This window comes from Entelurus aequoreus, linkage group LG08 (genome assembly GCF_033978785.1).
Source record: "Entelurus aequoreus isolate RoL-2023_Sb linkage group LG08, RoL_Eaeq_v1.1, whole genome shotgun sequence".
In the NCBI taxonomy this organism is placed as follows: domain Eukaryota; kingdom Metazoa; phylum Chordata; class Actinopteri; order Syngnathiformes; family Syngnathidae; genus Entelurus; species Entelurus aequoreus.
In genome coordinates this window covers 68,196,684-68,221,683 of record NC_084738.1, presented here as the reverse complement: position 1 = coordinate 68,221,683, position 25,000 = coordinate 68,196,684, and the positions used below count along the sequence as shown (strand labels likewise).

Below are 25,000 nucleotides of genomic sequence, written 5' to 3'. Positions count from 1 at the left end.
CAAGTGAAGGAAGTAGACACAAGTGAAGGAAGTAGACATAAGTGAAGGAAAAAGACACAAGTGAAGGAAGACGACACAAGTGAAGGAAGAAGACACAAGTGAAGGAAGAAGACACAAGTGAAGGAAGAAGACACAAGTGAAGGCAGAAGACAAGTGAAGGCAGAAGACACAAGTGAAGGAAGAAGACACAAGTGAAGGAAGAAGACACAAGTGAAGGAAGGAGACACAAGTGAAGGAAGAAGACACAAGTGAAGGAAGAAGACAAAAGTGAAGGAAGAAGGCTTAGGCTGCTGCCCCCGTGACCCAACTTCATTTAAGCAGAAGATGATCTGATGTGTTGTTATAATAATATAACTCATGTTGTTATAATAATATAACTCATGTTGTTATAATAATATAACTCATGTTGTTATAATAATATAACTCATGTTGTTATAATAATATAACTCATGTTGTTATAATAATATAACTCATGTTGTTATGACAACAGAGTTCCGCCTCAGCACTCAAAACCGAAGCTAAAACATTTGTCCTTGGTTTAAAACATCCTCCCCTGCATGCAAACACATACTTGTATCCCTTCCAACTCCTTTTGATGCTAGCAAGAAGATGTTCTTGTAATGTGGTTCAGTGCCTTCCTTTAGTTATGTTTCCCACTTTACTGCCTGCCAGTACTGCAACAAACACTTGCCTGGAAGAAGAAGATTGTAAAACTGCCCAGCAAAGTCATGTCAAGTTCAGATGGACTTCAGTAACGCTGTCCTTGGAACCTAAAAGCCAGTTGACTTGATTTGCTCAATTGTGTCCATTAAACATCCAGTTGTATTCAAAATACACAAAGTATGTGCAAACCGTCTAAACATCACAAAATGCCACAAATTCATTTGGCCATTTTGAATATTCCGCTCCGAACATCTGTGGTCATTTCCCTAGATTGTACGTCAGTGTAGTAACACTTCTGTACTCTGACCATATTATTAGGGCAGTCATACTGGAAATATGCAAACATTGTAAAGAGATGTGCTGTTAATCATTCACAATCCTCATGTAAGACATGAACACATGTTTTTATTTCATTATGCATTCTAAATGGCCAATAAATAAATACATAAATAGTCCGTCTATGGAGGCTCTCTATTTCGCCTTTAAATAACCATCTAAAACCCGCCAACAATACATGTCATGACCTGAATATTAAGCAAATATTTGCCATGTTGTTATTATAAGCACTAACGCAGACGGATTATTTCTTTAGCAGTGGATTGATCCAAACAGCTAAGTAGCCCTCTGCTACTTTACACTGAGCCAGCAGCTCTCCATTCATCCAAGTTAGTCTAGATTATAAATCATGCCTCCCTTAGGAGGATTTAGCCATCAATCTACAAGTTGTTCATCTGTGACATTCAGTGTATAACCGCACGTATAAACAAACACACAACCCAAGACAGTGTCTGCAGGGAGACTTTTACAGGGAGACTTCTCCTTCATCTAAACGGGAAGATATAAACATCCTGTCATGTAAAGTGCGCTGTGGACTGTACACCTGTCAGTCCTGTCAACCATCTGTAAGGTGTGTTGTGGACTGTACACCTGTCAGTCCTGTCAACCAACTGTAAGGTGTGTTGTGGACTGTACACCTGTCAGTCCTGTCAACCATCTGTAAGGTGTGTTATGGACTGTACACCTGTCAGTCCTGTCAACCATCTGTAAGGTGCGGTGTGGACTGTATGCCTGTCAGTCCTCTACACCATCTGTGAGGTGTGTTGTGGACTGTACACCCGTCAGTCCTGTCAATTATCTCTGAGGTGTACGTATTTTGGACTTTACACCTATCAGTCCTGTCAACCATCTGCGAGGTGCATTGTGGACTGTACACCTGTCAATCCTGTCAACCAACTGTAAGGTGTGTTGTGGACTGTACACTTGTCAGTCCTGTCAACCAACTGTAAGGTGCGTTGTGGACTGTACACTTGTCAGTCCTGTCAACCATCTGTAAGGTGTGTTGTGGACTGTACACCTGTCAGTCCTGTCAACCATAACCATCTGTAAAGTGCGTTGTGGACTGTACACCTGTCAGTCCTGTCAACCATCTGTAAGGTGTGTTGTGGACTGTACACCTGTCAGTCCTGTCAACCAAGTGTAAGGTGTGTTGTGGACTGTACACCTGTCAGTCCTGTCAACCATCTGTAAGGTGTGTTGTGGACTGTACACCTGTCAGTCCTGTCAACCATCTGTAAGGTGTGTTGTGGACTGTACATCTGTCAGTCCTGTCAACCAACTGTAAGGTGTGTTGTGGACTGTACACCTGTCAGTCCTGTCAACCATCTGTAAGGTGTGTTGTGGACTGTACACCTGTCAGTCCTGTCAACCATTTGTAAGGTGTGTTGTGGACTGTACACCTGTCAGTCCTGTCAACCATCTGTAAGGTGTGTTGTGGACTGTACACCTGTCAGTCCTGTCAACCATCTGTAAGGTGTGTTGTGGACTGTACACCTGTCAGTGCTGTCAACCAACTGTAAGGTGCGTTGAGGACTGTACACCTGTCAGTCCTGTCAACCATCTGTAAGGTGTGTTGTGGACTGTACACCTGTCAGTCCTGTCAACCAACTGTAAGGTGCGTTGTGGACTGTACACCTGTCAGTCCTGTCAACCAACTGTAAGGTGCGTTGTGGACTGTACACCTGTCAGTCCTGTCAACCAACTGTAAGGTGTGTTGTGGACTGTACACCTGTCAGTCCTGTCAACCAACTGTAAGGTGTGTTGTGGACTGTACACCTGTCAGTACTGTCAACCAACTGTGAGGTACGTTTTGGACTGTACAGCCGTCAGTCCTGTCAACCATCTGTGAGGTGCGTTGAGGACTGTACACCTGTTAGTCCTGTTAACCACCTGTAAGGTGCGGTGTGGACTGTATGCCTGTCAGTCCTCTACACCATCTGTGAGGTGTGTTGTGGACTGTACACCCGTCAGTCCTGTCAATTATCTCTGAGGTGTACGTATTTTGGACTTTACACCTGTCAGTCCTGTCAACCATCTGTGAGGTGCATTGTGGACTGTACCGTTGTCAACTATCTACGAGGTGTTTGTGGACGTGGACACCTGTCAGTCCTGTCGACTATCTCTGAGGTGTGTTTTGGACTGTACACCTGTCAGTCCTGGCAACCATCTGTGAGGCATTTAAGGACGTGTACACCTGTCAGTCCTGTTGACTATCTGCGACGTGTGTTTTGGACTGTACACCTGTCAGTCCTGGCAACCATCTGTGAGGCGTTTAAGGACGTGTACACCTGTCAGTCCTGTCGACTATCTGTGAGGCGTTTAAGGACGTGTACACCTGTCAGTCCTGTCGACTATCTGTGAGGCGTTTAAGGACGTGTACACCTGTCAGTCCTGTCGACTAGCTCTGAGGTGCATTTTGGACGTGTACACCTGTCAGTCCTGTCAAGCATGTGTGAGGTGCGTGGTTGCACTCACCAGGCTTCTTGTTGACGTCGGCAGTAAAGAGCCAGTCGGACGCCTTCTTGGCGTCAGGGCCGGTGAGATAGAACTTTCCAAAGTAGGACATGTTGAAGACGGCCACACCGTGTCTGCACGACAGGCACTCACTCTTAATCTGCATGGTTCAAAACAAACAATCAATCTCTAATATAAAAAGACTCAAGTGTGAGAAGGTGGCGCTGAAGTCGTTACCAGGTCATGATGAGGAGGGAAGTCAAAGGTGTACTCTTTGCCCAGCAGCTCCTTGTACTTGTACTCCTGGTTCTTCTTCACCTCGTACGCACCGTAATAATCGTAGTCTTTCACCTTCAACGCCACACGGAGGAAGAAGACACAAGTGAAGGAAGAAGGCACAAATGAAGGAAGAAGAAGACACAAGTGAAGGAAGAAGACAAGTGAATGAAGAAGACAAGTGAAGGAAAAAGACAAAAGTGAAGGAAGAAGACACAAGTGAAGGAAGAAGACAAGTGAATGAAGAAGACAAGTGAAGGAAAAAGACAAGTGAAGAAAGAAGACACAAGTGAAGGAAGAAGGCACAAAAGAAGGAAGAAGACACAAGTGAAGGAAGAAGAAGACACGTGAATGAAGAAGACAAGTGAAGGAAAAAGACAAATGAAGGAAGAAGACACAAGTGAAGGAAGAAGAAGACACAAGTGAAGGAAGAAGACAAGTGAATGAAGAAGACAAGTGAAGGAAAAAGACAAAAGTGAAGGAAGAAGACACAAGTGAAGGAAGAAGACAAGTGAATGAAGAAGACAAGTGAAGGAAAAAGACAAGTGAAGAAAGAAGACACAAGTGAAGGAAGAAGGCACAAAAGAAGGAAGAAGACACAAGTGAAGGAAGAAGAAGACACAAATGAAGGAAGAAGACAAAAGTGAAGGAAGAAGACAAGTGAAGGAAGAAGGCACAAGTGAAGTAAAAAGACAAGTGAAGGAAAAAGACACAAGTGAAGGAAGAAGACACAAGTGAAGGAAGAAAACACAAGTGAAGGAAGAAAACACAAATGAATGAAGAAGACAAGTAAAAGAAGAAGACACAAATGAAGGAAGAAGACAAAAGTGAAGGAAGAAGACAAGTGAAGGAAGAAGACAAGTGAAGGAAGAAGACACAAGTGAAGGAAGAAGACAAGTGAAGGAAGAAGACAAGTGAAGGAAGAAGACAAGTGAAGGAAGAAGACAAGTGAAGGAAGAAGACACAAGTGAAGGAAGAAGACACAAGTGAAGGAAGAAGACAAGTGAAGGAAGAAGACAAGTGAAGGAAGAAGACAAGTGAAGGAAGAAGACACAAGTGAAGGAAGAAGACACAAGTGAAGGAAGAAGACAAGAACGTTTTGGGACACTGTCCTATTGGAAGGTGAGGGTGTCCCTAATCATGTGGCCTGTTTAAACTGTCCTATTGGAAGGTGAGGGTGTACCTAATCATGTGGCCTGTTTACACTGTCCTATTGGATGGTGAGGGTGTCCCTAATCATGTGTCCTGTTTACACTGTCCTATTGGAAGGTGAGGGTGTACCTAATCATGTGGCCTGTTTACACTGTCCTATTGGAAGGTGAGGGTGTCCCTAATCATGTGGCCTGTTTACACTGTCCTATTGGAAGGTGAGGGTGTCCCTAATCATGTGGCCTGTTTACACTGTCCTATTGGAAGGTGAGGGTGTACCTAATCATGTGGCCTGTTTACACTGTCCTATTGGAAGGTGAGGGTGTCCCTAATCATGTGGCCTGTTTACACTGTCCTATTGGAAGGTGAGGGTGTACCTAATCATGTGGCCTGTTTACACTGTCCTATTGGAAGGTGAGGGTGTACCTAATCATGTGGCCTGTTTACACTGTCCTATTGGAAGGTGAGGGTGTACCTAATCATGTGGCCTGTTTACACTGTCCTATTGGAAGGTGAGGGTGTCCCTAATCATGTGGCCTGTTTACACTGTCCTATTGGAAGCTGAGGGTGTCCCTAATCATGTGGCCTGTTTACACTGTCCTATTGGAAGGTGAGGGTGTACCTAATCATGTGGCCTGTTTACACTGTCCTATTGGAAGGTGAGGGTGTCCCTAATCATGTGGCCTGTTTACACTGTCCTATTGGAAGGTGAGGGTGTCCCTAATCATGTGGCCTGTTTACACTGTCCTATTGGAAGGTGAGGGTGTCCCTAATCATGTGGCCTGTTTACACTGTCCTATTGGAAGGTGAGGGTGTCCCTAATCATGTGGCCTGTTTACACTGTCCTATTGGAAGGTGAGGGTGTACCTAATCATGTGGCCTGTTTACACTGTCCTATTGGAAGGTGAGGGTGTACCTAATCATGTGGCCTGTTTACACTGTCCTATTGGAAGGTGAGGGTGTACCTAATCATGTGGCCTGTTTACACTGTCCTATTGGAAGGTGAGGGTGTACCTAATCATGTGGCCTGTTTACACTGTCCTATTGGAAGGTGAGGGTGTACCTAATCATGTGGCCTGTTTACACTGTCCTATTGGAAGGTGAGGGTGTACCTAATCATGTGGCCTGTTTACACTGTCCTATTGGAAGGTGAGGGTGTCCCTAATCATGTGTCCTGTTTAAACTGTCCTATTGGAAGGTGAGGGTGTCTCTAATCATGTGGCCTGTTTACACTGTCCTATTGGAAGGTGAGGGTGTCCCTAATCATGTGTCCTGTTTACACTGTCCTATTGGAAGGTGAGGGTGTACCTAATCATGTGTCCTGTTTACACTGTCCTATTGGATGGTGAGGGTGTACCTAATCATGTGTCCTGTTTACACTGTCCTATTGGATGGTGAGGGTGTACCTAATCATGTGGCCTGTTTACACTGTCCTATTGGAAGGTGAGGGTGTACCTAATCATGTGGCCTCTTTACACTGTCCTATTGGAAGGTGAGGGTGTACCTAATCATGTGGCCTGTTTACACTGTCCTATTGGATGGTGAGGGTGTCCCTAATCATGTGGCCTCTTTACACTGTCCTATTGGAAGGTGAGGGTGTACCTAATCATGTGGCCTGTTTACACTGTCCTATTGGATGGTGAGGGTGTCCCTAATCATGTGGCCTGTTTACACTGTCCTATTGGAAGGTGAGGGCGTCCCTAATCATGTGGCCTGTTTACACTGTCCTATTGGAAGGTGAGGGTGTCCCTAATCATGTGGCCTGTTTACACTGTCCTATTGGAAGGTGAGGGTGTCCCTAATCATGTGGCCTGTTTACACTGTCCTATTGGAAGGTGAGGGTGTCCCTAATCATGTGGCCTGTTTACACTGTCCTATTGGAAGGTGAGGGCGTCCCTAATCATGTGGCCTGTTTACACTGTCCTATTGGAAGGTGAGGGTGTCCCTAATCATGTGGCCTGTTTACACTGTCCTATTGGAAGGGGAGGGTGTACCTAATCATGTGGCCTGTTTACACCGTCCTATTGGAAGGGGAGGGTGTACCTAATCATGTGGCCTGTTTACACTGTCCTATTGGAAGGTGAGGGTGTACCTAATCATGTGTCCTGTTTACACTGTCCTATTGGATGGTGAGGGTGTACCTAATCATGTGGCCTGTTTAAACTGTCCTATTGGATGGTGAGGGTGTACCTAATCATGTGTCCTGTTTACACTGTCCTATTGGATGGTGAGGGTGTCCCTAATCATGTGGCCTGTTTACACTGTCCTATTGGAAGGTGAGGGTGTACCTAATCATGTGGCCTGTTTACACTGTCCTATTGGATGGTGAGGGTGTCCCTAATCATGTGGCCTGTTTACACTGTCCTATTGGAAGGTGAGGGCGTCCCTAATCATGTGGCCTGTTTACACTGTCCTATCGGAAGGTGAGGGCGTCCCTAATCATGTGGCCTGTTTACACTGTCCTATCGGAAGGTGAGGGCGTCCCTAATCATGTGGCCTGTTTACACTGTCCTATTGGAAGGTGAGGGTGTACCTAATCATGTGGCCTGTTTACACTGTCCTATTGGAAGGTGAGGGTGTCCCTAATCATGTGGCCTGTTTACACTGTCCTATTGGAAGGTGAGGGCGTACCTAATCATGTGGCCTGTTTACACTGTCCTATTGGAAGGTGAGGGTGTACCTAATCATGTGGCCTGTTTACACTGTCCTATTGGAAGGTGAGGGTGTCCCTAATCATGTGTCCTGTTTACACCGTCCTATTGGAAGGTGAGGGTGTACCTAATCATGTGGCCTGTTTACACCGTCCTATTGGAAGGGGAGGGTGTACCTAATCATGTGGCCTGTTTACACCGTCCTATTGGAAGGGGAGGGTGTACCTAATCATGTGGCCTGTTTACACCGTCCTATTGGAAGGGGAGGGTGTACCTAATCATGTGGCCTGTTTACACTGTCCTATTGGAAGGGGAGGGTGTACCTAATCATGTGGCCTGTTTACACTGTCCTATTGGAAGGTGAGGGTGTACCTAATCATGTGTCCTGTTTACACTGTCCTATTGGATGGTGAGGGTGTACCTAATCATGTGGCCTGTTTACACTGTCCTATTGGATGGTGAGGGTGTACCTAATCATGTGTCCTGTTTACACTGTCCTATTGGATGGTGAGGGTGTCCCTAATCATGTGGCCTCTTTACACTGTCCTATTGGAAGGTGAGGGTGTACCTAATCATGTGGCCTGTTTACACTGTCCTATTGGATGGTGAGGGTGTCCCTAATCATGTGGCCTGTTTACACTGTCCTATTGGAAGGTGAGGACGTCCCTAATCATGTGGCCTGTTTACACTGTCCTATCGGAAGGTGAGGGCGTCCCTAATCATGTGGCCTGTTTACACTGTCCTATCGGAAGGTGAGGGCGTCCCTAATCATGTGGCCTGTTTACACTGTCCTATCGGAAGGGGAGGGCGTACCTAATCATGTGTCCTGTTTACACTGTCCTATTGGAAGGTGAGGGCGTACCTAATCATGTGGCCTGTTTACACTGTCCTATTGGATGGTGAGGGTGTCCCTAATCATGTGGCCTCTTTACACTGTCCTATTGGAAGGTGAGGGTGTACCTAATCATGTGGCCTGTTTACACTGTCCTATTGGATGGTGAGGGTGTCCCTAATCATGTGGCCTGTTTACACTGTCCTATTGGAAGGTGAGGACGTCCCTAATCATGTGGCCTGTTTACACTGTCCTATCGGAAGGTGAGGGCGTCCCTAATCATGTGGCCTGTTTACACTGTCCTATCGGAAGGGGAGGGCGTACCTAATCATGTGTCCTGTTTACACTGTCCTATTGGAAGGTGAGGGCGTACCTAATCATGTGGCCTGTTTACACTGTCCTATTGGAAGGTGAGGGTGTACCTAATCATGTGGCCTGTTTACACTGTCCTATTGGAAGGTGAGGGTGTCCCTAATCATGTGTCCTGTTTACACTGTCCTATTGGAAGGTGAGGGTGTCCCTAATCATGTGGCCTGTTTACACTGTCCTATTGGAAGGTGAGGGTGTCCCTAATCATGTGGCCTGTTTACACTGTCCTATTGGAAGGGGAGGGTGTACCTAATCATGTGTCCTGTTTACACTGTCCTATTGGAAGGTGAGGGTGTACCTAATCATGTGGCCTGTTTACACTGTCCTATTGGAAGGTGAGGGTGTACCTAATCATGTGGCCTGTTTACACTGTCCTATTGGAAGGTGAGGGTGTACCTAATCATGTGGCCTGTTTACACTGTCCTATTGGAAGGTGAGGGTGTCCCTAATCATGTGTCCTGTTTACACTGTCCTATTGGAAGGTGAGGGTGTACCTAATCATGTGGCCTGTTTACACTGTCCTATTGGAAGGTGAGGGTGTCCCTAATCATGTGGCCTGTTTACACTGTCCTATTGGAAGGTGAGGGTGTACCTAATCATGTGGCCTGTTTACACTGGTACTGTATGGTGAGGGTGTCCCTAATGGTGTGTCCTGTCTACACTGTGGTATTGGAAGGTGACGGGGTGCCTAATCATGTGTCCTGTCTACACTGTGGTACTGCATGGTGAGGGTATACCTAATCATGTGTGTGGATGGTGAGGGTGTGCCTAATCATGTATCTGGATGGTGAGGGTGGGCCTAATCATGTGTGTGGATGGTGAGGGTGTGCCTAATCATGTATCTGGATGGTGAGGGTGGGCCTAATCATGTGTGTGGATGGTGAGGGTGTGCCTAATCATGTATCTGGATGGTGAGGGTGGGCCTAATCATGTGTGTGGATGGTGAGGGTGTGCCTAATCATGTGTGTGGATGGTGAGGGTGTGCCTAATCATGTGTGTGGATGGTGAGGGTGTGTCACCTGAGCGGGTCCATCCCTGGTGAACCAGCCCGGTCTCTCCCAGCCGTGTCTCTCCTGGAAGACGCAGCCCTGCTCCATCAGCACCTGGACACACACACACACACACACACACACACACACACACACACACACACACACACGCACACACAGACACACACACACACACACACAAACTTATCCACAAATGTTCCCTAATGGCTTATAGATGTTGCATATGCTTCCTTGCCATATTACTTGGTACTAGATGCAAGCTAGCTGTTAGCATGCTAACTTTTTTTTTTTTTAGCTAATTCTGCAGGTATAGTCTTCATAGTCATATTACTTGATGCATGCTAGCTGTTAGCATGCTACCTTTTTTTGTTAGCTAATTTTGCATGCATATGCTTCATTGCCATATTACTTGGTACTTGATGCAAGCTAGCTGTTAGCATGCTAACTTTTTTTTTGCTAATTCTGCAGGCATACTCTTCATAGTCACATTACGTGGTACTTGATGCAGGTTAGCTGTTAGCATGCTAACGTTTTTTTAAACAAATTTTACATGCATACGCTTCATAGTCATATTATGTGGTAACTCACACATGCTAGCTCTTAGCATGATAACTTGTTTTGCATTACTTTTGCATGCACATGCTTCATAGTCTTATAACTTGGTATTTGACATGTTTTAGCTAAGTCTGCAGGCCTACACTTCATAGTCCTATAACTTGGTATTTGACACATGTTTTAGCTAAGTCTGCAAGCCTACGCTTCATAGTCCTATAACTTGGTATTTGACATATGTTTTAGCTAAGTCTGCAGGCCTACGCTTCATAGTCCTATAATTTGGTATTTGACATGTTTTAGCTAAGTCTGCAGGCCTACGCTTCATAGTCCTATAACTTGGTATTTGACACATGTTTTAGCTAAGTCTGCAGGCCTACGCTTCATAGTCCTATAACTTGGTATTTGACACATGTTTTAGCTAAGTCTGCAGGCCTACGCTTCATAGTCCTATAACTTGGTATTTGACATGTTTTAGCTAAGTCTGCAGGCCTACGCTTCATAGTCCTATAACTTGGTATTTGACACATGTTTTAGCTAAGTCTGCAGGCCTACACTTCATAGTCCTATAACTTGGTATTTGACACATGTTTTAGCTAAGTCTGCAGGCCTACGCTTCATAGTCCTATAACTTGGTATTTGACACATGTTTTAGCTAAGTCTGCAGGCCTATGCTTCATAGTCCTATAACTTGGTATTTGACATGTTTTAGCTAAGTCTGCAGGCCTACGCTTCATAGTCCTATAACTTGGTATTTGACACATGTTTTAGCTAAGTCTGCAGGCCTACGCTTCATAGTCCTATAACTTGGTATTTGACACATGTTTTAGCTAAGTCTGCAGGCCTACTCTTCATAGTCCTATAACTTGGTATTTGACACATGTTTTAGCTAAGTCTGCAGGCCTACGCTTCATAGTCCTATAACTTGGTATTTGACACATGTTTTAGCTAAGTCTGCAGGCCTACGCTTCATAGTCCTATAACTTGGTATTTGACACATGTTTTAGCTAAGTCTGCAGGCCTACGCTTCATAGTCCTATAACTTGGTATTTGACACATGTTTTAGCTAAGTCTGCAGGCCTACACTTCATAGTCCTATAACTTGGTATTTGACACATGTTTTAGCTAAGTCTGCAGGCCTACGCTTCATAGTCCTATAACTTGGTATTTGACACATGTTTTAGCTAAGTCTGCAGGCCTACACTTCATAGTCCTATAACTTGGTATTTGACACATGTTTTAGCTAAGTCTGCAGGCCTACGCTTCATAGTCCTATAACTTGGTATTTGACACATGTTTTAGCTAAGTCTGCAGGCCTACGCTTCATAGTCCTATAACTTGGTATTTGACACATGTTTTAGCTAAGTCTGCAGGCCTACGCTTCATAGTCCTATAACTTGGTATTCGACACATGTTTTAGCTAAGTCTGCAGGCCTACGCTTCATAGTCCTATAACTTGGTATTCGACACATGTTTTAGCTAAGTCTGCAGGCCTACGCTTCATAGTCCTATAACTTGGTATTTGACACATGTTTTAGCTAAGTCTGCAGGCCTATGCTTCATAGTCCTATAACTTGGTATTTGACACATGTTTTAGCTAAGTCTGCATGCCTACGCTTCATAGTCTTATAACTTGGTATTTGACACACGTTTTAGCTAAGTCTGCAGGCCTACACTTCATAGTCCTATAACTTGGTATTTGACACATGTTTTAGCTAAGTCTGCAGGCCTACGCTTCATAGTCCTATAACTTGGTATTTGACACATGTTTTAGCTAAGTCTGCAGGCCTACGCTTCATAGTCCTATAACTTGGTATTTGACACATGTTTTAGCTAAGTCTGCAGGCCTACGCTTCATAGTCCTATAACTTGGTATTTGACACATGTTTTAGCTAAGTCTGCAGGCCTACGCTTCATAGTCCTATAACTTGGTATTTGACATGTTTTAGCTAAGTCTGCAGGCCTACGCTTCATAGTCCTATAACTTGGTATTTGACATGTTTTAGCTAAGTCTGCAGGCCTACGCTTCATAGTCCTATAACTTGGTATTTGACACATGTTTTAGCTAAGTCTGCAGGCCTACACTTCATAGTCCTATAACTTGGTATTTGACACATGTTTTAGCTAAGTCTGCAGGCCTACACTTCATAGTCCTATAACTTGGTATTTGACACATGTTTTAGCTAAGTCTGCAGGCCTACGCTTCATAGTCCTATAACTTGGTATTTGACACATGTTTTAGCTAAGTCTGCAGGCCTACGCTTCATAGTCCTATAACTTGGTATTTGACACATGTTTTAGCTAAGTCTGCAGGCCTACGCTTCATAGTCTTATAACTTGGTATTTGACATGTTTTAGCTAAGTCTGCAGGCCTACGCTTCATAGTCCTATAACTTGGTATTTGACACATGTTTTAGCTAAGTCTGCAGGCCTACGCTTCATAGTCCTATAACTTGGTATTTGACACATGTTTTAGCTAAGTCTGCAGGCCTACACTTCATAGTCCTATAACTTGGTATTTGACACATGTTTTAGCTAAGTCTGCAGGCCTACGCTTCATAGTCCTATAACTTGGTATTTGACACATGTTTTAGCTAAGTCTGCAGGCCTACGCTTCATAGTCCTATAACTTGGTATTTGACACATGTTTTAGCTAAGTCTGCAGGCCTACGCTTCATAGTCATACAACTTGGTATTTGACACATGTTTTAGCTAAGTCTGCAGGCCTACGCTTCATAGTCCTATAACTTGGTATTTGACATGTTTTAGCTAAGTCTGCAGGCCTACGCTTCATAGTCCTATAACTTGGTATTTGACACATGTTTTAGCTAAGTCTGCAGGCCTACGCTTCATAGTCCTATAACTTGGTATTTGACACATGTTTTAGCTAAGTCTGCAGGCCTACACTTCATAGTCCTATAACTTGGTATTTGACACATGTTTTAGCTAAGTCTGCAGGCCTACGCTTCATAGTCCTATAACTTGGTATTTGACATGTTTTAGCTAAGTCTGCAGGCCTACGCTTCATAGTCCTATAACTTGGTATTTGACACATGTTTTAGCTAAGTCTGCAGGCCTACGCTTCATAGTCATATAACTTGGTATTTGACACATGTTTTAGCTAAGTCTGCAGGCCTATGCTTCATAGTCCTATAACTTGGTATTTGACATGTTTTAGCTAAGTCTGCAGGCCTACACTTCATAGTCCTATAACTTGGTATTTGACACATGTTTTAGCTAAGTCTGCAGGCCTACGCTTCATAGTCCTATAACTTGGTATTTGACATGTTTTAGCTAAGTCTGCAGGCCTACGCTTCATAGTCATATAACTTGGTATTTGACACATGTTTTAGCTAAGTCTGCAGGCCTACGCTTCATAGTCCTATAACTTGGTATTTGACACATGTTTTAGCTAAGTCTGCAGGCCTACGCTTCATAGTCCTCTAACTTGGTATTTGACATGTTTTAGCTAAGTCTGCAGGCCTACGCTTCATAGTCCTATAACTTGGTATTTGACACATGTTTTAGCTAAGTCTGCAGGCCTATGCTTCATAGTCCTATAACTTGGTATTTGACACATGTTTTAGCTAAGTCTGCAGGCCTACACTTCATAGTCCTATAACTTGGTATTTGACATGTTTTAGCTAAGTCTGCAGGCCTACGCTTCATAGTCCTATAACTTGGTATTTGACACATGTTTTAGCTAAGTCTGCAGGCCTACGCTTCATAGTCCTATAACTTGGTATTTGACATGTTTTAGCTAAGTCTGCAGGCCTACGCTTCATAGTCATATTACTTGATACTTGACACATGCTAGCTGTTAGAATGCTAACTTTTCTCAGCTACTTTTGCATGCATATGCTTAATAGTCATACAACTTTTTATTTGACAGATGCTAACTCTTAGCATGCTACCTTTTTTTGTGCTAATTTTCCATGCAAACACTTCATAGTCATATTACTCAGTACTTGACGCATTCTAGTTGTTGGCATGCTAACCGTAGCATTTAAGTTAGGCTCGCGCATTTCCGCATCCACACGCAATTTCTCCTGAAATGATATCCTAGTTTGTTTTTTGTGTCGTGTTCTCACCCGGAATTTGTTTCTTTTGTCTGGAAAATGTGTGGCGGGCCAATAAAAACCAAGCTGCGGGTTGCAAATGGTTGATTTAGGATAAAAATATATTTAACCTTTTTAAATTTGGGGGGCCCAACTTTTCCACTCAAATATTAACACTAAACTAGTAATAAAACTTATCCTACTTTTGATTGTAATTACATTTAATAAATATAGCGCCTAACTTTTTAGTTATACATTAATTAATAAAATATAATAGAAACATTTAATAATATTTTTTGTATTCCATGTTTGTTAAACAAACTGTCAATAAAATTAAAGTGCAAATGAAACTACAGATTCACCACTTTAGTCGTCATTTTTGCGCTTAAACTTGTCTATGATTTTAGCTTCTGTTTGTTTGATATTGTCATTACTGCCACCAGTGGTGGGAAAGTGTATTACAACTGAGTAACCCAACTATGGGTTATGTAACACTGACGCAGACTATGCTTTCAAATCAAAAACAGCGATAGTAAAGTTGTGTATCTAAAATAAGACGCCTGCTGGAGGTGACAGTCGCCCACAGCGTACCGGAGCTGCCAAACCTTCCCACACCTGGCTATATTTACCGTCTGCGCTGGCGAGCGTGAAGCAGAACCCTGTTCGGCCTCACATGGCCTCCCGAGAGCGTCTCGTTAGCTGCAAAACGGCTTTAAGTCGCCCTCGGAGACGTGGTCAGCAACTCGTTTAGCAACTAATGGAGGTGATTTTCCCCGGGCTGCAAATACAACACGGCGTCAGCAAGGTCTGGTTGCTAGGCGATTGGCCCTCGGCGCGTGATTAGGGCTCCACGAGGGTCCGTTTCACGGCGAGCGTGCGCTCAGACTGGTTAGCAAGAAAGAAGAGTGCTATAAAGAGGATACTGCAAAATGCACTCTCACGTTTTGACACACCCTCTCATGTAAACAAGGTGTCCCTAAACTTTTGACTTGCTACAAGATTAATATTAGCTAGAACATTTTGATGGGCCTGCTATCTGTGCCCTGGACTTCTGGCCGTACTTATTAGATGGTGTCTGAAGCCGTCACATTTAGGTAAAACTGTACAAAACAAGCCACAGAGCTAGCCTAAAACAGTAGCATATTTACATAAAAAAGCTATCACTTAGCATGTGTGCTAAGGATAGCACGATAACAGTCAGCAGGTTTCATATACCAAGTTATGACTCACAAGGTGTACGGCTGCAGAAGTAGAAAAAAAGTGTCAAATTAGATGAAAACGTTAGCAAGCTGAAGTGAGCTTGCTAGCATGCTATTGTTTGCATGCTAACAGGTAACAAATGTCACATACCAAGTTATATGTGTCTGGCGTAAACGGTTGCAAAACTAGCTCAAAAAGTTAGCACGCTAATGTCAGCTAGCTAACAGTTACCTTATGTCACATACCAAGTTATATGACTAAGGTGTATGGCTGGGGAATTACAGTAAAAAGTGTATAATTAGCTAAAAAAGTTAACATTTTAATGTTAGCTTGCTAATGTTAACACATACCAAGTTATATGACTGTAGGTTAAACGGTTGCAAATTTAGCTCAAAAAGCTAGCATGTTAATGTTGGCATGCTAGCATGCTAACGTAAACATGCATACAGTTAGCATGTTTCAAATACCAAGTTATATGACAGTAAGGTGTATGGCTGCGGAATTAGACAAAAAAGTGTAAAATTAGGGGGAAAAAGTTAGCACTTTGATGTTAGCCTGCTAGCAAGCTAACGTAAACATGCATACAGTTAGCATGTTTCAAATACCAAGTTATATGACAGTAAGGTGTATGGCTGCGGAATTAGACAAAAAAGTGTAAAATTAGGGGGGAAAAGTTAGCACTTTGATGTTAGCCTGCTAGCATGCTAACATGAGCACGCTAACAGTTCAAATGTGTTACATTCCAAGTTATATGACTCTAAGGTGTATGGCTGCGGAATTAGACAAAAAAGTGTTGTATTAGCTGGAAACATTGTAATGCTAATGTTAGCGTACTAGCATGCTAACGTTAAGAAGCTAGCACATGACTGGGTAAGAAGAAATCCCAACCATTAGCATGTTTATGTTTACATGCTAACAAAAAAGTGCTAGCTTTTTGAACTCATTTTGCAACCGTTTACCCTAGAGTCATATAACTTACAGCTGGTAACTGTTAGTGTGCTAAAGTTAACATGCTAGCACGCTAACAATAAAGCGCTAACTTTTTTTTTCTAACTTTACTCTATTTTCTCTAATTCCGCAGCCATACACCTTACTGTAATATAACTTGCTATTTGAAACATGCTAACTGTATGCATGTTTACGTTAGCATGCTAGCATGTTAACATTAAAGTTCTAGCTTTTTTAGCTGACTTTGCAACTTGGTATTGTTAACAGCTAGCATGCTAACATTAAAGTGCTAACTTTTTTAGCTAGTTGTACTCTTTTTATCTCTAATTCTCCAGCCATAAACCTTAGAGTCATATAACTTGGTATGTGACACAAGCTAACTATTATCATGCTCACGTTAGCTTGCTAGCAAGCTGGACTATCTAACTACCATCAACACACTTATCTCCAGTTGGACTATCTAACTACCTTTTCCCTTCCTACAGGTGGGACATGCCCCATTGACCCAGTTTTCCCTTCCTACAGGTGGGACAAGCCCCATTGACCCAGTTTTCCCTTCCTACAGGTGGGACATGCCCCATTGACCCAGTTTTCCCTTCCTACAGGTGGGACAAGCCCCATTGACCCAGTTTTCCCTTCCTACAGGTGGGACACGCCCCATTGACCCAGTTTCCCCTTCCTGCAGGTGGGACAAGCCCCATTGACCCAGTTTACCCTTCCTACAGGTGGGACACATCCCATTGACCCAGTTTTCCCTTCCTGCAGGTGGGACAAGCCCCATCGACCCAGTTTTCCCTTCCTACAGGTGGGACATGCCCAATTGACCCAGTTTTCCCTTCCTACAGGTGGGACATGCCCCATTGACCCAGTTTTCCCTTCCTGCAGGTGGGACAAGCCTCATTGTCCCAGTTTTCCCTTCCTGCAGGTGGGACAAGCCCCATTGACCCAGTTTTCCCTTCCTACAGGTGGGACAAGCCCCATTGACCCAGTTTTCCCTTCCTACAGGTGGGACAAGCCTCATTGACCCAGTTTTCCCTTCCTACAGGTGGGACAAGACCCATTGACCCAGTTTCCCCTTCCTACAGTTGGGACAAGCCTCATTGACCCAGTTTTCCCTTCCTACAGGTGGGACAAGCCTCATTGACCCAGTTTTCCCTTCCTACAGGTGGTACACACCCCATTGACCCAGTTTCCCTTCCTACAGGTGGGACATGCCCCATTGACCCAGTTTTCCCTTCCTACAGGTGGGACACGCCCCATTGGCCCAGTTTTCCCTTCCTACAGGTGGGACAAGCCCCATTGACCCAGTTTTCCCTTCCTACAGGTGGGACACGCCCCATTGACCCAGTTTTCCCTTCCTACAGGTGGGACAAGCCCCATTGACCCAGTTTTCCCTTCCTACAGGTGGGACACGCCCCATTGACCCAGTTTTCCCTTCCTACAGGTGGGACAAGCCCCATTGACCCAGTTTTCCCTTCCTACAGGTGGGACAAGCCCCATTGACCCAGTTTCCCCTTCCTACAGGTGGGACACACCCCATTGACCCAGTTTTCCCTTCCTACAGGTGGGACAAGCCCCATTGACCCAGTTTATCCTTCCTACAGGTGGGACAAGCCTCATTGACCCAGTTTTCCCTTCCTACAGGTGGGACACGCCCCATTGACCCAGTTTCCCCTTCCTACAGTTGGGACAAGCCTCATTGACCCAGTTTTCCCTTCCTACAGGTGGGACAAGCCCCATTGACCCAGTTTTCCCTTCCTACAGGTGGGACACGCCTCATTGACCCAGTTTTCCCTTCCTACAGGTGGGACAAGCCTCATTGACCCAGTTTTCCCTTCCCACAGGTGGGACAAGCCCCATTGACCCAGTTTTCCCTTCCTACAGGTGGGACACGCCCTATTGACCCAGTTTTCCCTTCCTACAGGTGGGACAAGCCCCATTGACCCAGTTTCCCCTTCCTACAGTTGGGACAAGCCTCATTGACCCAGTTTTCCCTTTTTCCTACAGGTGGGACAAGCCTCATTGACCCAGTTTTCCCTTCCTACAGGTGGGACATGCCCCATTGACCCAGTTTTCCCTTCCTACAAGTGGGACAAGCCTCATTGACCCAGTTTTCCCTTCCTACAGGTGGGACAAGCCTCATTGACCCAGTTTTCCCTTCCCACAGGTGGGACAAGCCTCATTGACCCAGTTTTCCCTGGTCCAGTGAGAAGTATTTGCAGCAGACTCTGCACACCTGTGTAGGTGTAAGAAGAGCATCTACCTGGTGAAAAGGATCCTTCCTCATGTTCCTGCTGGCCAGCGGTTCATCGAAGGGGAAAACCACAGAGTAGTTCTTGGCGTACGACTCATGGCTTCGCTCTCGGATCCAACGGTGGTTGTCTGTCAGAGAGTTGTGGAAGCGCCTGAGGAGGAGATCCATTCAGATGTAAGTCTCCGTGTCGGACTAGTCCTTGCCTTGCTGGCTTGGTAAACAACTGATGTTTTTAAGCAGTTTCCGTTGAGTGGGCAGTTAATCCTTTGTCTGCAATTGCAACTATCTGTGGAGTTAGAGTGGTTAGCTATTGCTTGTCTGTGAGTGCTCAGGATCTTTTTGTTGTGTGAGTCAATGTTGTATTATATACTGTACCACCCCAGCATGTCCACTTTAAACAAACACAACCAACTAGTCTCATCATCCGGCACAGAAGCAAGGCACTATTGTGCAACAATGGCCACACCCCCATGTAATGTACCCTATATATACAGTATGTAACAGCCACAGACACTTCAATAAAATCCCCTGACGGGCAGGGAAACCTGCCAAACAGGCTTGTAGGGATGATATAGCCTTTTGTGTTTTTTTCTGACCTAACGTATATTCCGCTCTACTCCGGTATTGAGCACTGTATAATGGTTAAACCACAGAAACCTTGACTATATACATATACTGTATATACTAGGGATGTCCGATAATGGCTTTTTGCCGATATCCGATATTCCGATTTTGTCCAACTCTTTAATTACCGATACCGATATCAACCGATATATGCAGTCGTGGAATTAACACATTATTATGCCTAATTTGGACCACCAGGTATGGTGAAGATAAGGTACTTTTTAAAAAAAATTGTAAAATAAGATAAATAAATTAAAAACATTTTCTTGAATAAAAAAGAAAGTACAACAATATAAAAACAGTTACATAGAAACTAGTAATGAATGAAAATTAGTAAAATTAACTGTTAAAGGTTAGTACTATTAGTGGACCAGCAGCACGCACAATCATGTGTGCTTACGGACTGTATCCTTTGCAGACTGTATTGATATATATTGATATATAATGTAGGAACCAGAATATTAATAACAGAAAGAAACAACCCTTTTGTGTGAATGAGTGTAAATGGGGGAGGAAGGTTTTTTGGGTTGGTGCACTAATTGTAAGTGTATCTTGTGTTTTTTATGTTGATTTAATAAAAATAAAAAAAATTAAAAAAAACGATACCGATAATTTCCGATATTACATTTTAACGCATATATCGGCCGATAATATTGGCAGGCCGATATTATCGGACATCTCTAGTATATATATATATATATATATATATATATATATATATATATATATATATATACATATATATATATATATGCATACAGTGGTGGTCAAAAGTGTACATACACTTGTAAAGAACATCATGTCATGGCTGTCTTGAGTTTCTACAAGTCTTATTATTTTGTGATGTAGTGATTGGAGCACATACTTGTTGGTCACAAAAAACATTCATGAAGTTTGCTTCTTTTATGAATTTATTATGTGTCTACTGAAAATGTGAGGGTCAAAAGTATACATACAGCAATGTTAATATTTGCTTCCTTGGCAAGTTTACCTGCAATAAGGCGCTTTTGGTAGCCATCCACAAGCTTCTGCTTGACCACTAAATTGCTGCAGTTCAGCTAAATGTGTTGCTTTTCTGACTTGGACTTGTTTCTTCAGCATTGTCCACACCTTTAAGTCAGGACTTTGGGAAGGCCATTCTAAAACCTTCATTCTAGCCTGATTTAGCCATTCCTTTACCACTTTTGAGGTCATTGTCCTGTTGGAACACCCAACAAGACCCAACCTCCGGGCTGATGATTTTAGCTTGTCCTGAAGAACTTGGAGCTAATCCTCCTTTTTCATTGTCCCATTTAAAGCAGCAGTTCCATTGGCAGCAAAACAGGCCCAGAGCATAATACTACCACCACCATGCTTGACGGTAGGGATGGTGTTCCTGGGATTAAAGGCCTCACCTTTTCTCCTCCAAACATATTGCTGGGTATTGTGGCTCCATTTTAGTTTCATCTGACCACAGAACTTTCCTCCAGAAGGTCTTATCTTTGTCCACGTGATGTAGAAATGGAAACTCAAGACAGCCATGACATGATGTTCTTTACAAGTATGTGTACACTTTTGACCATATATATATTTATACACACACACACACACACACACACACACACACACACACACACACACACACACACACACACACACACACACACACACACACACACACACACGTGTCTATACATATATATATGGTCATACATGTACCTGATGTCATATCCATACATGTACCTGATGTCATATCATACATGTACCTGATGTCATATCATACATGTACCTGATGTCATCATACATGTACCTGATGTCATATCCATACATGTCCTTCTCAGGACGTCCATGGATGATCCAGTGAGCCAGTTCTCGACCGCAACCCCCGCCCAGCATCATACCTGACATGGAAATACATACAGTATGTACATGACATTAAAATACATACAGTATGTACATGACAGTACTATTGGCTCCTACACCATGTACTACTGACTTATTGGCTCCTACAGCATGTACTACTGACTTATTGGCTCCTACACCATGTACTACTGACTTATTGGCTCCTACACCATGTACTACTGACTTATTGGCTCCTACACTATGTACTACTGACTTATTGGCTCCTACAGCATGTACTACTGACTTATTGGCTCCTACACCATGTACTACTGACTTATTGGCTCCTACACCATGGACTACTGACTTATTGGCTCCTACACCATGTACTACTGACTACACCATGTACTACTGACTTATTGGCTCCTACACCATGTACTACTGACTTATTGGCTCCTACACCATGTACTACTGACTACACCATATACTACTGACTTATTGGCCCCTACACCATGTACTACTGACTTATTGGCCCCTACACCATGTACTACTGACTTATTGGCTCCTACACCATGTACTACTGACTTATTGGCTCCTACACCATGGACTACTGACTTTTTGGCTCCTACACCATGTACTACTGACTTATTGGCTCCTACACCATGTACTACTGACTTATTGGCTCCTACACCATGTACTACTGACTTATTGGCCCCTACACCATGTACTACTGACTTAGTGGCTCCTACACCATGTACTACTGACTTATTGGCTCCTACACCATGTACTACTGACTTATTGGCCCCTACACCATGTACTACTGACTTATTGGCTCCTACACCATGTACTACTGACTTATTGGCTCCTACACCATGGACTACTGACTTATTGGCTCCTACACCATATACTACTGACTTATTTGGCTCCTACACCATGTACTACTGACTTCTTGGCTCCTACACCATGTACTACTGACTTATTGGCCCCTACACCATGTACTACTGACTTATTGGCTCCTACACCATGTACTACTGACTTATTGGCCCCTACACCATGTACTACTGACTTATTGGCTCCTACACCATGTACTACTGACTTATTGGCTCCTACACCATGTACTACTGACTTATTGGCTCCTACACCATGGACTACTGACTTATTGGCTCCTACACCATGTACTACTGACTTATTGGCTCCTACACCATGTACTACTGACTTATTGGCTCCTACACCATGTACTACTGACTTATTGGCTCCTACACCATGTACTACTGACTTATTGGCTCCTACACCATGGACTACTGACTTATTGGCTCCTACACCATGTACTACTGACTTATTGGCTCCTACACCATGTACTACTGACTTATTGGCTCCTACACCATGTACTACTGACTACACCATGTACTACTGACTACACCATGTACTACTGACTTATTGGCTCCTACACCATGTACTACTGACTTATTGGCTCCTACACCATGTACTACTGACTTATTGGCTCCTACACCATGTACTACTGACTTATTGGCTCCTACACCATGTACTACTGACTTATTGGCTCCTACACCATGTACTACTGACTTACTGGCTCCTACACCATGTACTACTGACTTATTGGCTCCTACACCATGTACTACTGACTTATTGGCTCCTACACCATGTACTACTGACTTATTGGCTCCTACACCATGTACTACTGACTTATTGGCTCCTACACCATGTAATACTGACTTATTGGCTCCTACACCATGTACTACTGACTTATTGGCTCCTACACCATGTACTACTGACTTATTGGCTCCTACACCATGTACTACTGACTTATTGGCTCCTACACCATGTACTACTGACTTATTGGCTCCTACACCATGTACTACTGACTTATTGGCTCCTACACCATGTACTACTGACTTATTGGCTCCTACACCATGTACTACTGACTTATTGGCTCCTACACCATGTACTACTGACTTATTGGCTCCTACACCATGTACTACTGACTTATTGGCTCCTACAGCATGTACTACTGACTTATTGGCTCCTACACCATGTACTACTGACTTATTGGCTCCTACACCATGTAGGGTGTAGGAGCCAATAAGGGCCACTGTATGTAAAATAAAAATGTCTGCACAACATCAGAGTGCATGCTTGACTCGTCACATTCTGCTCGTGTTCTTTCTAAAATTGCGACGGCGAGCCAGAAGAAGCACGTGTGCGCCCACATTGGCGTGCACCTCAAGCCCCGCCCCCACGCAGCTGGAGCACGCATGACTTCCTGCGGACGCACACGGCTCGATGGTGCCGTGCAGCCGGGTCCAGTTTTTTAAGGATAACAAAATGTGGTCCTATGCTGGCGTATGGAAGCAGGGACAGATTGCAACGACCCGCCAAAATAAAAGAAAGGTGTCTTGATGGTGGAAGGTTAAATATAGCCAGCAAGAAGCCCTGGAACCTGGACAGAGTTCCACAAATGGCAAAAAAGGGCGAAGGGGGCGGGGCCAGGGCGGCGACATCTTTTATACCAAACTGCTTTTCATTGAGGGCCGCTTGGAACAGCAAATAATATGAATTTGCCTCATTTATGTACACTGTAGAAAAACATTTACAATAAAAACACTACTGTAAAATATAAACTTTTGCTGTAACATTTTACAAAGATGTTTACAATACATTACTGTAAATGGAAAAACTCCAACACTGTTTATTTTATTTTATTTTATTCTGACTACTGAGCTGCCAGTATTTTAGCGTGAAAAAGAATGTGGTAGTGTTTCTCCATTGACAGTAATACACCGTAAACAACAACAAATGTAGATTTTACAGTAAAAAAACGGTAGCTCAGTCACTACAATTTTACTGTCAAATATTCAGTTTTTTCTATAAATTACAGTAAACGGCACCACTGTTTTTTTTTAGGGAATAAACTGGCAGGTTTATTGCCAAAATGTTTCTGAAAAATTTTACAAAGATGTTTACAATACATTACTGTAGATGAAAAAACACTAACACTGATTTCTATTTTTTCATACTGGCTACTGAGCTGCTAGTATATTAGCGTTAAAAAAAATGTGGTAGCGTTTTTCCATTGACAGTAATACACCGTAAAATAACAACCGTAGATTTTACAGTAAAAAAACTCAGCTCAGTCGACAACATTTTAAAACCGTAAAATAATATTCACAGTAATATGCATATATACATATACATATATATATATATATATATATATATATATATATATATATATATACATACACACACATACATATATATATTCATACATACATACATAAATATATATACATACATAAATAAATAAATATATATATATATATATATATATATATATATATATATATATATATATATACATATATATATATATATATATATATACATACATATATATATATACCGTATATATACACATACATATATCTATATATATACATACATATATATATATACACACACATACATATACATTTATATATACATACATACATACACACACATACATATATATATTAATACATACATACATAAATATATATACATACATATATATATAAATATATATATACATACATATATATATACAGTATATATACACATACATATATCTATATATATATACATACATATATATATATATATATACACACATACATATACATTTATATATACATACATACATACATACATACATACATACATATATATATACATACATATATATATATATATATACACATACATATACATTTATATATACATACATACATACACATACATACATA

General features: G+C 42.8%; 1 protein-coding gene across 1 annotated transcript in view; it reads right to left on the bottom strand.

Annotated features, from left to right (window-relative positions):
* The window catches only part of sardh (sarcosine dehydrogenase), a 97,123-nt gene that overhangs the window by 21,651 nt on the left and 50,472 nt on the right, over nt 1-25,000 (bottom strand). The window contains exons 13-15 of the mRNA XM_062057160.1: nt 9,750-9,833; nt 3,691-3,804; nt 3,475-3,613 (exon numbers count right to left, since the gene is read on the bottom strand). Coding sequence (XP_061913144.1) covers nt 3,475-3,613; nt 3,691-3,804; nt 9,750-9,833 — 337 coding nt within the window. The remainder of the gene's footprint in view (nt 1-3,474; nt 3,614-3,690; nt 3,805-9,749; nt 9,834-25,000) is intronic.